The sequence below is a fragment of the Acipenser ruthenus genome, chromosome 51, assembly GCF_902713425.1.
Source record: "Acipenser ruthenus chromosome 51, fAciRut3.2 maternal haplotype, whole genome shotgun sequence".
Lineage (NCBI taxonomy): Eukaryota > Metazoa > Chordata > Actinopteri > Acipenseriformes > Acipenseridae > Acipenser > Acipenser ruthenus.
Window position 1 is genome coordinate 72,407 of NC_081239.1, and position 13,646 is coordinate 86,052.

At 42.5% G+C, this 13,646-nt stretch overlaps 1 protein-coding gene across 1 annotated transcript; it reads left to right on the forward strand.

Annotated features, from left to right (window-relative positions):
- The first annotated feature begins 1,749 nt into the window (after positions 1 to 1,749).
- LOC117398665 (transmembrane protein 179B) lies at positions 1,750 to 8,507 on the forward strand. Its single transcript, XM_059015910.1, has 5 exons — positions 1,750 to 1,935; positions 3,318 to 3,511; positions 4,522 to 4,656; positions 5,211 to 5,289; positions 7,468 to 8,507. Exons 1-5 carry the CDS (start codon positions 1,792 to 1,794, stop codon positions 7,606 to 7,608), a joined length of 693 nt encoding a protein of 230 aa, XP_058871893.1. The 5' UTR covers positions 1,750 to 1,791; the 3' UTR covers positions 7,609 to 8,507.
- Positions 8,508 to 13,646: the final 5,139 nt, after the last annotated feature.

The window sequence follows — 13,646 nt, forward strand, 5'->3', positions numbered from 1 at the left end:
AGAAAAAAATGCGGCACTGCCTTTCAAAACAAGCCCGGGGGGGGGGGGGGTATGCCAATTCCTTTTTTTTTTTATTTATTTAAGTAGTTCTTAAAAGTGGGGATAGGAGGATTCTAGAATTCTAATGACGTGCAAATGCGTTGACAGCAGTCAGTCACGCAACCCGCGACTCTCAAACAAGTGAAGCGACTTCAAGCCACGCTTTTACGTTTCATTATAAGGGGACTTTGCAATTGTGATTGCGATACGTGCAGGAAACTGCGTGTTGTGTTTTTTTGTTTGTTTTTGTTTTTGTTTTTTGTAAAGACTGTTCCAAACACACTGGTTTGTGTCTTTGGAGCCCGTATTGCAAAACATACAGTCTGTAAGCTTTAATGTTAAATAAAACTAAATAAGCAATTTTAAATAAAAATAACAAATGCTTTTTTTTTTTTCTGGGTAACGCTGCGTGGTATTTTGCACATTTGACTCTCTTTTTTTTTTTTTTGGTATGTTTTTTTGATCTGTGTGTTATTAAATCCTGTTGCAATAAGTCATGTTCGTGTAATATAATAATATGATCGCCTTGTATCTTTACGACTTAATAAAGCGAGGCGCCGAATCGCTCCGATCGGTTTACAGTGTAAAATGTGTAATCCGATAGTGTTATTACTGTTATTGATATTGTAATAATCGGACCATCGTCCCCTTTTCAGTGTTTTCTTTTTTTAAAATAAAGTCTGGATTTGTATCGCTTGTCCTTTCTCTCTCTCTCTCTCTCTCTCTCTCGCACCAATTCACGAATATGTTTCATACAGACTGGTTTTGACTTGTTTTCAGCTCTTGCACAGTTGCAGTTCGTTACTTATCAAATGTTAGAGCTACCTTAAAATCTGACACTGTGTAAAACAGGTTCAAAAAAAGGTTCTAATTAAGCAATTAGGGTCTAGTTAAGTGACACTGCCTTCGTAATAAAGTGAGGGGTGAGCGGACTACGAAGACTAAACTACAATCCCTCTCATGCAGTCAGAGAAATAATAAGTCGCCAAAGGAGTGTAAAAATGTCAATTTCCTCCTTTTTCTCCCGACTCTTTTATTTTTTGCAGACCCCAGGCACATTTCTCACGCATATTTATATTATAGGACATCCGAGTTTAATAACAATGAATCTGTTTTGTCAACATGGAAATATACTGGGTAACCCATTTAGTTTGACGTCTGTATCATTTACATTAAACGATTTATCGATATTTTAAAATTGACTAGTCGCACGCACCTAAGGCAAATAAGGGCAGCAGTGTGGAGTCGTGGTCAGGGCTCTGGACTCTTGACCGGAGGGTTGTGGGTTCAATCCCAGGTGGGGGGGACACTGCTGCTGTACCCTTGAGCAAGGAACTTTACCTAGACTGCTCCAGTAAAAACCCAACTGATAAATGGGGAATTGTATGTAAAAAATAATGTGATATCTCGTAACAATTGTAAGTCGCCCTGAATAAGGGCGTTTGCTAAGAAATAAATAATAATTTTGCAGACCCCATGCACTTTTATCCACGCATATGTTTAACAAAAACACATTGGAAATGTGAAGAAAAAAAAAGGCCAAGTTATCAAAAGTGCCCAGCCATTTAAAGTAGAGATATCAAACACACAAGACAAGTTTCAAGAAACCACTGGGGCAACCCTGCCCAGCTAAAAAACAAATAGGCACAGCTGTCCAAGCGGTGGATGGGGGGGGGGTCAAGGGTACCCCAAATTGCTTCTATTAACTCGGCTCGTGTTTTCCATGCGTTCGATGCACGTTTTAGGTCGGTGATGACGTCTCTGCGGCTCCCCCCCTCTCCCTCTCTCTCGCTTCCGTGTAAAATGGCTCCGTGGCTGCTGGCCGGGGAGTTGGTTTTGTACGCGGCGTGTTTTATCTGCGGGATCATCACGGCCGCTTCGGTAACCATAACGCAGGTGAGTCGGTAACCGGGCACCGGCGTGTCTCCAAGCGGGTTTAAACTTTTATTGAGTTATCGGGAAGAAGGCACGGTCGTCAGCGTGGACTGAACTTCACGCCCCCCCCGAAAACTTTGCGCTTGTTTAAGTGTAAAAACAAAACAAACACACAGGAAAAAAACAGAGACGTCGTGTGTTTATAATCAATAATACTAACTTTTTCATGTACAGTCCTTGTTTTCAGACTGAAGCCGACCGTAAAAAAAACTTGGCCGGGTTACTTAGAGTGAAATTATTATTTTTTTCCAAGCATCGTCACAAAGTAAGTTAGACAAACCGTATATGTCAATTTGTATTTTTCTGTTTTAATAGATACAGAAAAAAAAAAACCGGTCTAAGCGCCCTTTTTAATCAATATATGCTGTGTTGTGTCATTGTGTTGTTTAATAATGTCAAATCGTGTTTAGATGCGCGAATGCAGCTGTGGTTTGCATTTGTATGTCCCTAATTTATTTATTTATTTATTTATTTATTATAAATGTTATAACGTTTCAAAATAAAACATCGAGGTAATGCTGGTTAACTTCACAGAAGCATTAAAAACAAACTCTGTTAAGTTCCGTTTTTAAATTAGTGTCACAAGACTTGCGTGGTTTGGCAACACGCCCACGATTGAAATGTGTGGACAGAGGCTGAAACGTAAGCTTCTGGAAACAACTGAAGATTTATGGATTTGAACCTAGATTAGCCGCTGTCTGTATATCTGCCCTGTGTGTGTGTGTGTTTTTACATCATGTGACAGAAAGGGTTTCGCTTGATAATTGACCCCTAATTCGTGTCAGATGCTAGCAGGGTCAGGTCTGAGCAAGAAAACCGAAAGACTTTTTAAACAAAACGAAAGCGCACACAAGGCTAGGAAACACGACTTCAGCAATACTGGGCTGTACCGTCACAAGACCCCGTGCTCTAGCTAATGTTTAAGCCTGTGAAACGGCATCAATAACATACCATGCTGGTATGTTAAGAAGATATGTGTCAGTTAAGAAGATAGGAGTGGGAGTCGTAATACAGGGCTGGGAATCAGACTCCTATTGCACAGCAGTGTGATCCAGTCCAGGTTTTACTGCTACCAGCTTGATCAGCCCCCAGTGTGTCTAGCTAACAAGCTCAGGTTGTGTCTGATTATTAAACTCCCAGTGAAACCAGGACTCTCTCCAATGGGAGCTGGTCTGGTTCAGTGATTGAGAGCTCATGCTGGAATGGAAACCAGCAGACACAGCAGAGGGGGCCCTGGGACCAGGGGGTTGGGGGAAGCGTTGCTTTTACCACAGGACCCCCCAAGCTTACCGAGTCCTTGTTTTCCGTGCTTGTGATTAGCGGGTTTGCTTCGTGGTTTGCAGGGGGAGTTCGCCGGGCGGTGCATGCTGTATGGGGCTGCCAGCTACAACGCGACCTCCACGGAGTTCTCCGTGTCCTCTTCCAGCAGCGCCTCTCTCTGCTACTTCGTCTCTGCCATCTCCGTCCTGATCTCCATCTACTGCTTCTCTGTGGTGCTGTACTGGATCTACGCCAGCTGTGTCGATGAGGTCCAACGGTAACTCCTCCCCGTTCGTCCGTCACCAGCTGTGATCCCCTTATCAGGGCTGTAACGATGCACTGATGTCATTTTTTTTATCCAGGGGGCCTCAGTGTGGATGACAGTCTCTGTGTCTCTGTGTCTGTCTCTCTCTCTCTCCAGGGGGCCTCAGTGTGGATGACAGTCTCTGTGTCTCTGTGTCTCTGTCTCTCTCTCTCTCTCCAGGGGGCCTCAGTGTGGATGACAGTCTCTGTCTCTCTCTCTCTCCAGGGGCTCTGTGTGGATGTCAGTCTCTCCGTGTCTCTCTCTCTCTCCAGGGGCTCCATGTGGATGTCAGTCTCTCTGTGTCTCAGTCTCTCTCTCTGTGTCTCTCTCTCTCCAGGGGCTCTGTGTGGATGTCAGTCTCTCTCTCTCTCTCTTAGTGTCTCTCTCTCTCTCTCTCTCTCTCTCTCTCTCTCTCTCTCTCAGTATCTCTCTCTCTCCAGGGGCTCTGTGTGGATGTCAGTCTCTCCGTGTCTCTCTCTCTCTCCAGGGGCTCCATGTGGATGTCAGTCTCTCTGTGTCTCAGTCTCTCTCTCTGTGTCTCTCTCTCTCCAGGGGCTCTGTGTGGATGTCAGTCTCTCTCTCTCTCTCTTAGTGTCTCTCTCTCTCTCTCTCTCTCTCTCTCTCAGTATCTCTCTCTCTCCAGGGGCTCTGTGTGGATGTCAGTCTCTCTCTCTCTCTCTCTCTCTCTCTCTCCCTCTCTCTCTCTCTCTCCAGGGGCTCTGTGTGGATATCAGTCTCTCTCTCTCTCAGTATCTCTCACTCTCTCTCCAGGGGCTCCGTGTGGATGTCAGTCTCTGTGTCTCAGTCTCTCTCTCTCTCTCTCTCTCTCTCTCTCTCTCTCTCTCTCTCTCTCTCAGTATCTCTCTCTCTCTCTCCAGGGGCTCCGTGTGGATGTCAGTCTCTCTCTCTCTCTCTCTCTCTCTCTCTCTCTCTCTCTCTCTCTCTCTCTCTCTCTCTCTCAGTATCTCTCTCTCTCTCTCCAGGGGCTCCGTGTGGATGTCAGTCTCTCTCGCCATCGCTGCCACGTTCCTGTTTTTCCTGCTCGTCTCAGGCTGCATCCTGAACATCGGCCTAAGCAGTCTGTGTCAGTCCGTCACTAAGGCTGATGCTGTAAAGAGGTGAGAGCTCCATTCATGACTGCTGAGCACTAGTGCTGAATGGAGAAACTGGATCAATTCAATGAGGCGGGCCGCTGAAATGTCAAAGGATTTAAGCTAAACGTGGAATTGAATGCTTTGCTTTGATGAGACCAGACCCCTGTTTCAAATCTTAACAACCGTTTATTAATTTTCTTTTTTTTTTTTTTACAACACAAAATATTCCTAGGGTGAAAGTTCACTACATTTGCTAGCATATTACATTCAAACAGTTTTATTCCTTTTAATTATTTTTTATTTTTTTTTAGTTATGCCTTCGCATTTGTTGCGAATGCTTCAAGCCGCAGGGATGGGAATCAGACTCCTATTGCACAGCAGTGTGATCCAGTCCAGGTTTTACTGCTACCAGCTTGATCAGCCCCCAGTGTGTCTAGCTAACAAGCTCAGGGTGTGTCTGATTATTAAACTCCCAGTGAAACCAGGACTGGATCACACTGCTGTGCAGCGGGAGTCTCATTCCCATCCCCGAGTTGACCTCTCTTTCTCTCTCTCTCTCTCCTGTCTGTTTATTCCAGCTGTCAGGCAGCTCAGTCCGCGACGTGGAGAGAATCTCACAAGTCATCTCCGTTCTACACCAGCCTCCACAATGCACAGGTAATTTAATTTAAATAGCGAGGCAGTGATCAGCTTTCACTGGTATTGTATCCACAATCATCACACTTTGAATCATAAAGCAATGACAACCACAAGAGAAACTAAGCAATGTTATGTTAGAAGTGCTTACAAATCCACCAGCGGTCATATTGAAGTCATCAATAACAGGAATTAACCCTTTGCGGTCCATTTATTAATCGCGCGTCAGGCACGTCAGGTCTAATTTATTTTCACACGCGCAGTTAATTTTAGACGCGCTGTTTAAAAGTATTTTTTTCCACAGTCAAACGGGTTTAAAAGGCCCTGCATATCAACAAAGCACTCACTAGGCATCTCCAGCCCCTCCCCAGCCTTTTGTTTGCTATAGCGTTCACCTATGTAAGAAATAAATAATAATAATAATAATAATAGTCGTACATACCGATCGATCATCTCCGGATCACTCGTTTTATCACCAAACTCCTCAATAATGCGATCCAAGTCATTATTTTATTACTATAACATCTCAAAAAAGCTCTGAAAATGTCTGTGATGTTCTCTGTGCGCTGATTCAGTAACAGCCAGCTTGTTTCCTTATGACCGCCCATATGTAACGCCAGGGGCATGCATGACTATTCATGAGATACTCCTTTTTTTTTTTTTTTTTTCCCGACTTGTCTCGGCTCCTGTCGCTCCCACTCGGCAATTGAATGGTTTTCTCGGCTTTTTCCGGAGAAAAAACGACTAGAAACCCGTTTTTTGCGTTGCTATAATGATGTCGGACCCGGTCCGACAAAGGACCTGTGAGGAATAATTGCAATGTCGGACCCAGTCCGACAATGGACCGGAAAGGGTTACAAAATAAGTACATCACGACTGACAGCCGTTTTCTGCACAGTGACAAGATGTGGTCTGGATATAAAGGAGGGTCTATCGCAGAACTGCACAGCTGAAGCTGAGCGCTTATCTACGGTTATGCATGTCAAGACATAATAATAATAATAATAATAATAATAATAATAATAATAAAACAACAATAACATCTTTAAAAATGTTAGAAAACATGTAGATTGATGAAATAGTTCTTACCCCCCTGTAGCAGCATTTTATAATTGACGTTAAAGGCTTAGTTCTGTATGGTGTGCATGTTTCTAATCTGTATGAAGTGTGATAGTTAGGGCTGTGTTTTCTTTCACAGTAAAAATAAATAAATAAATAAATAAAGGATTATTTCCGTTTGATTATCTGGGACTAGATTAATTGCAATGGACATCTGTGGCCAAAAGTTGAATTCTAGGATTGAGACAAGAAAAAAACTGAATGAACGTCATTTTAGATCTTTTATTTAACATCACGTAAACAAAGAAACTACAAAAAAAGTGATATCACAAAAGTCTCTTCCGGAAGCCATAATAGTAGTACAGGGGAAAACTACAAAGCGCTGGGTGTGTAATTCAATATGTTAACAAGGGAACATTATTCAGCAGCTTTCATTGGACTCTATGAAGCTGAGGGAGTTCATTCTATATAGAGGGGGTGGAATTCAGTATGTTAACAAGGGAACATTATTCAGCAGCTTTCACTGGACTCTATGAAGCTGAGGGAGTTCATTCTATATAGAGGGGGTGGAATTCAATATGTTAACAAGGGAACATTATTCAGCAGCTTTCATTGGACTCTATGAAGCTGAGGGAGTTCATTCTATATAGAGGGGGTGGAATTCAATATGTTAACAAGGGAACATTATTCAGCAGCTTTCACTGGACTCTATGAAGCTGAGGGAGTTCATTCTATATAGAGGGGTGGAATTCAATATGTTAACAAGGGAACATTATTCAGCAGCTTTCATTGGACTCTATGAAGCTGAGGGAGTTCATTCTATATAGAGGGGGTGGAATTCAGTATGTTAACAAGGGAACATTATTCAGCAGCTTTCACTGGACTCTATGAAGCTGAGGGAGTTCATTCTATATAGAGGGTGTGGAATTCAATATGTTAACAAGGGAACATTATTCAGCAGCAGTTGTTGATGATAATGCATAGTTCACCTCCTAGTCTCTGTAAGTCACTTTGGATAAAAGCGTCTGCTAAATTAATAATAATAATAATAATAATAATAATAATAATAATAATAATAATAATAATAATAATAATAATAAACGACTCATTAATAATAATCTAAACCCTGCTGCTTGCCAGGTCTCTGCCTGGGTGAATTTCTTTTTCTGGGTCGTGGCTCTGGTTCTGCTGATCATCCAGAAGAAGCGAGGGACGCAGTTCACACAGCTGACCGGCACAGGGGACCCTGAGACTGACCCCATCTTCCACAGACCCCAGTGAGGGAGAGAGGAGTGGGGGTGGGGGCCGGAGCCAACCAGGCTTCCGAGGGAGGGGTGGAGGGGGGTGGGGTGGAGGGGACAGAGTTGCACCCTGAGTGTTCAGGAAAGGTTTACTAAGCTGTTGCTCGGATGTGGAGTTTGATCTGCAGTTTAACCGCAGAGGGGTCCTCGTAATCGCGTAAGAACGCACGCACACAGCTCGTGAAAGGTTACAAGTGTTAGCAAAACGTTTCGAGTTTATCGCATTGTACCCACGTGTGATGCGAGACCTCTAATATATAGGAGTCTAAGAGTGTGTGACAGATGTTGGAGATCAAAGTCGAGCCAGTTTATCAGTACGGACGGACAGACAGACAGACAGACAGACAGACGTGATCGTTGTGCGAGGGTCCCTCCCAAATTTTTCAAGCAAACTTTTCACTGGAGCAAAACGCTTTGTAAACGTAACCTTGTGGCTGTTTTTGCCTTGCCTGTGCTTGCCAATAAACACAGCAATCTAACACATGTCACTTCTACCAAATTAATGGAGCAGGCCACCTGTTTATTTATTTTTTTTTTTTTAAATACACTTTATTGAAGACTCCTTTTGCATAGCAGTTTCCTCCTTTCACAGGTTTTTACTATCAGCTTGATTATCCGCAGTGTGTATCGGTCACAAGCTCAGGTTTGTGTCACATTGGGTCTGGTAGTCAAAGCAGGACTGGATCAAACTGCTATGCAACAGGAGTCTTATTCCCATCCCTGCACTGCAACCCCCCCTGAATCTGCTTATCAGTTAGGGCAGTGCCAAGCCTGGACCCTCCCCCGTTTCCATTCCAACCGAGCTCTCAATTACTTAACTAGACCCTTAATTGAAAAGATAATTTGCTTAATTAGACCTTTTTTTTAATGGTTTTCAGCTCTTAAACAGTTGCAGAGTCTGTTACTTTATACAGTTTTATTATAGCTCATTTCTGTAACGTTATTTTTTTTTTTTTAGTTTGTTTTTCAGCTCTTAAACAGCTAACTTGAACTTTGCAACCTGTTTTTATTTATTTATTTATGATTTTTTTTTAAGCGCTGAAAACAGAGCAAAAATGTCTAATTTAAGCTAACGACAGTTCAGTAAAAGCACCAGTTCAGTAATTGAGAGCTCAGTGGGTATGAAAAACCAGCAGACACAGCAGAGCGGGCCCCTGGACCGGGTTTGGGAAGCGCTGGGTTAGGGGGGTGGAGTTTCAAACGGAGGCTGTTTGCACGTGTGCATGATTCTAGCGACGTGCTGTAAAGGAAATGGTAGGGATGAGTTCAGTTTCATTTATTTATTTTTTTCTATAAGCTTGCAACTCCAGTTTGTCAGATTTGAAATCTATGTGTTGGTTTGCTGTGTTGTATTTTTTTTTTTTTCTCGATTTTGTTGAATGCCAAAAATATCCGTGCAGATCAGGGGTAGGCCACAGTTGACCCCTTCTGCTCCCGGTCTTTGTTCCAAACCCTGTTCTAAATTGTTTAATTGAACCAGTTAATTGATTGATTTAATTAATTAAACCTCCATCCAGATCCTGAAGTCGTTCATTGTCTCGTGTTACCCTGTTAAAACAAACCTGGAGTGGAACTACTGGCCTGGTTCAGATGTCCACTTGGGGCTTTTGCAAAGCATTGTGAAGTCATAACCGTTCTGTATATACACCCACACCCCCTAGTGTACAATCACCAAATAACGAACGGGGGGGGGGAATACACACCGATTTTGTTCGGATCAGGATTAAAATATAACCCTGTTGATAATTGATATGCTCGGGCCGCTGTCATTGTCCTGTAGCGGGGGGGGGGGGGGGGGTGTGCAGCTCCTGTTACAGCTGTATTAAAATAAAAACATAATAAAGTGGAATAGAAATGTTTGTTTTTTTTCAAAAGGCGTCTTTAATGATTTCAGGTATTTTCTATTTTATAACAATTTTGCATGAGCTTGTTTGCCAGACTTTACAGCTTTTTGCCCTAGAGACTTTGGTATCGAATCCTGGTCCCTGGGGGGGCCGGTGCCCCTCCTGGTTTTTGTTCCAACTGTACCTTAATTAATTAAATTAATTAATTGGACCAATTAAGCTTCTAATGAGCGCTTAATTTAAGTAATTTATGGTACAGTTGGAACAAAAACCAGAGGGGAAAAACGGCCCACCAGGACCAGGATTCGAGACCCTGGCCATAGACTTTAGAGACAGAATCACAGGAGGTGGGTGAGATTACCTCTTACCGTAATCCTTCTGAAAGAAGCGCAGTGCTGAATTGAGGACTCCTATGTACCTGGCTGTTAGCATCATATAAGGAAACTGTTTTAAAAAAAACCAAACGAGCAATTTCGTTGGAGCTGTAATGTTTAACAGAACGTGACTGGCATACAGTGCCTTTGTTAAAAAAAGTTCAGATTTGTTTAGTTTTTTTGTTTGTGAATGGGCAGAGGTTTTTGCATAATCCACGTTGCACTAATACTGTTTTTTTTATTATGAAATAGATGCTTTTGTTATAAATTCTTTTTTTGTTTGTTTTTTCTATTTCATATTGTAAAAAAAAAAAAAAAATACATTAAACTTGTTTCTTGGTGAAAAAAAAATGAACGACTCCCGATTTGTTACTGTCGTTTGTAATTCTGCTTGCATTATTATTATTTGTTTATTTAGCAGACGCCTTTATCCAAGGCGACTTACAGAGACTAGGGTGTGTGAACTATGCATCAGCTGCAGAGTCACTTACAACTACGTCTCACCCGAAAGACGGAGCACAAGGAGGTGAAGTGACTTGCTCAGGGTCACACAGTGAGTCAGTGGCTGAGGTGGGATTTGAACCGGAGGACCTCCTGGTTACAAGCCCTTTTCTTTAACCACTGGACCACACAGCCTCCTAAACGCATGTAAACTTTATCTGTGCTCTGCAAATGGGAATCTTATTCGGCTGCAGTAAAACCTGGACTGGCTCTAACTGCTCTGGGACTGGAGTCTTCTTTGCATCCCTCTGCTTTTAATGTATGTCAGAAAAAGAAAAAAAAAAATCGCCCTTAACACAAGGGGGGGCTAGTTTCAAGTTTACTTTGAGTTCTCTATTTTAGTTTCCCCTATTCTAAGGAGGAGGAACCCTCAGCCAAGTACAGTTTTGGGTTTCCATTTTGTGTACTGCCCAAACAAATACACTGTTCACAGCCAACCTGTCATTTTAAGTAGGTATACAATTGACTATGTTTAAACAAAACCAAACAAAAACCACCACCACAATTTTAAATGAATGAAAGGACGCTTTCACAGCTGCTTGCTGAGTTTCCGGACCTGCCTCTCCCGTGCCTCGAAGGCGACCTTCGTGTCCACCAGCTCGTTCACGGCCCTCTTCATCTCGGCCATGTCGAGCTCTGCTTGCACGTACTTGCCCTGGAGCTCCCGGTTGTCGCGGCGCAGCTCCACGATCACCAGCCGGGTCTCCTCGTTCTGCCGCCGGCAGTGGTTCTTGAGCGCCTCCGCCTCGGACAGCAGCGTCTCCACGCTGCGCACCACCGACTCGATCTGGTCTCTAGACATCGTCACACCCTGGGGGCAACGGGGGGGGGGGGGGCAATTAACAAATAAACTATGGGAGGCTGGGTGGTAACAGCGGTTAAAGAAAAGGGGGCTCGATACCAGGAGGTTCAAATCCCAGCGCAGTGGGTGTGTGTGTCTCTCAGTGTGAGTGTGTGTGAGTGTGTCTCTCAGTGTGTGTGTGAGTCTCTCAGTGTGTGTGTGTGTGTGAGACTCTCAGTGTGTGTGAGTCTCTCAGTGTGTGTGTGTCTCTCAGTGTGTGTGTGTCTCATTGTGTGTGTGTGAGTCTCTCTGTGTGTGAGTCTCATTGTGTGTGTGAGTGAGTCTCAGTGTGTGTGTGTGTGTGTGTGTGAGTCTCAGTGTGTGTGAGTCTCTCAGTGTGTGTGTGTGAGTCAGTGTGTGTGCGAGTCTCATTGTGTGTGTGTGTGAGTCTCTCAGTGTGTGCGAGTCTCAGTGTGTGTGTGTGTCTCTCAGTGTGTGTGTGTGTGTCTCTCAGTGTGTGTGAGTCTCTGTGTGTGTGTGTGAGTCTCAGTGTGTGCGAGTCTCATTGTGTGTGTGTCTGTGTGTGTGAGTCTGTGTGTGTGTGAGAGTCTCTCAGTGTGTGTGTGAGTGAGTCTCAGTGTGTGTGTGTGTGTGTCTCTCAGTGTGTGTGAGTCTCTCAGTGTGTGTGTGTGTGTTTGTGTCTCTCAGTGTGTGTGTGTCTCTCAGTGTGTGTGTGTGTCTCTCAGTGTGTGTGAGTCTCTCAGTGTGTGTGTGTGTGTGTGTGTCTCTCAGTGTGTGTGAGTCTCTCAGTGTGTGTGTGTCTCTCAGTGTGTGTGAGTCTCTCTGTGTGTGTGTGTGTGACCCTGAGCAAGTCACTTCACCTCCTTGTGCTCCGTCCTTCGGATGAGACGTAAAACAAACGAGCTCCTATTGGAAGTGACTCTGCAGCAGCAGCAGCAGTTGTTGATGATGCAGAGTTCACCCTCCTAGTCTCTGTGAGTTGCTTTGGATAAAAAGCGACTGCTAACTAATTCATAATAATAAATACGCTTTTATAATAATAATAAATATGTTTTAGAAGTGTTCTTTAATCTGGTTTGGGAAAAATTAAAAGAGAAAAAAAACTGCTTTATATTTATTTATAACGATACTTGTATCTCGATGCCTTGCATTTCTAGGCTGTCGCTTAAATGGCAAGCAACATTATGTAAGTATGTGACTATAATATAAATACATGTATGAATTTCTTTACAAAACACTAAACGTTTGTTTGGTGAAAAAAAACTAAGCATAAACTTATTATTTAAGGGTTAGATGCAGACATGTTATACTTATTTATAACATGTCTGCATCTAACCCTTAAATAATAACAGAAAAATAAAATACTGTCCCTTTAACCATTAAAATAAAAGCCGGGAGTTTCACTAATTCATAATCTTTCTTTCTTTCTTTCTTTCTTTCTTTCTTTCTTTCTCTCTCTTTCAAATGTAAAGTGTCTTTCTCAAAACGACCTCTCGTTCTTCATAATCCAAAATATAAATAGACACTTACCAGTATGACGTCTGTGAAAAAAAAAACCGTTGGATTTCAAATTTTAAATGTTGAGAAACGTTGTTGGTTTTTTTTTCCGTCTCGCGCTGCCTCTCAGAATTCCCAAAGCGCGGTAAATTTCACTTTGCCGAAGTCCTTCGCTCGGCTGAGTTTTCTTTCACAAAATGCGACATTAAAAGCTTTAGGGGTAAAGAGACTCTTAAAAACCAGATTATAGTCTACCTAAAGCCGAGCTGTTGTTGGGCGGTGACGTGAATTTAAATCTTTGGGATTACTTTAAAAGCACGTCGGCGGTGTGTAGCTGTGGGCTGTACCCGTTTTATACGGAGTAGTACATTTTTTTTTTATTAAATACAGTTCACAAAGTCATATACCACAATAGCAACTAAATTAAAAATAAATAAACGGAAGCTCCTGCGATACTGAGGTAAGTACACTTTTGTATCCACCTGCCACATCTAGTAAACACTTACGCGAGTTAGTGTCCTGCCCTTCACGTCTCTTGTTTACTGTATTTATTTGTTAGGCATCGCATGATGTATGGGAGAATATAAACCATAACACATATGTATATAAACCGAGGCACCCTGGTAACTTTGTACATAATATAGTATTTTTTTTATATATCTGCATATTCCCAATTCAAATATTAAAATACAAGAACACAGCCGAAATATCTTCAACTGTATTATAAGAAAACTTATAATAAATAAATAAATAAATAAATAAATAAATAACCTTTAAAAAAAATCATTTTTTTTCCACTCCTGTGACACTGGTGTTGTCGCTGCAATACCATCGGCTGGCCACTAGATGGTGGTATTGTAACACCGTGAAGATTATGTACTGAACGTCTCAGCAAAGGCTGCAGTTGTGATGTCATTATTATTATTATTTGTTTATTTAGCAGACGCCTTTATCCAAGGCGACTCACACAGTCTAGGGTGTGTGAACTATGCATCAGCTG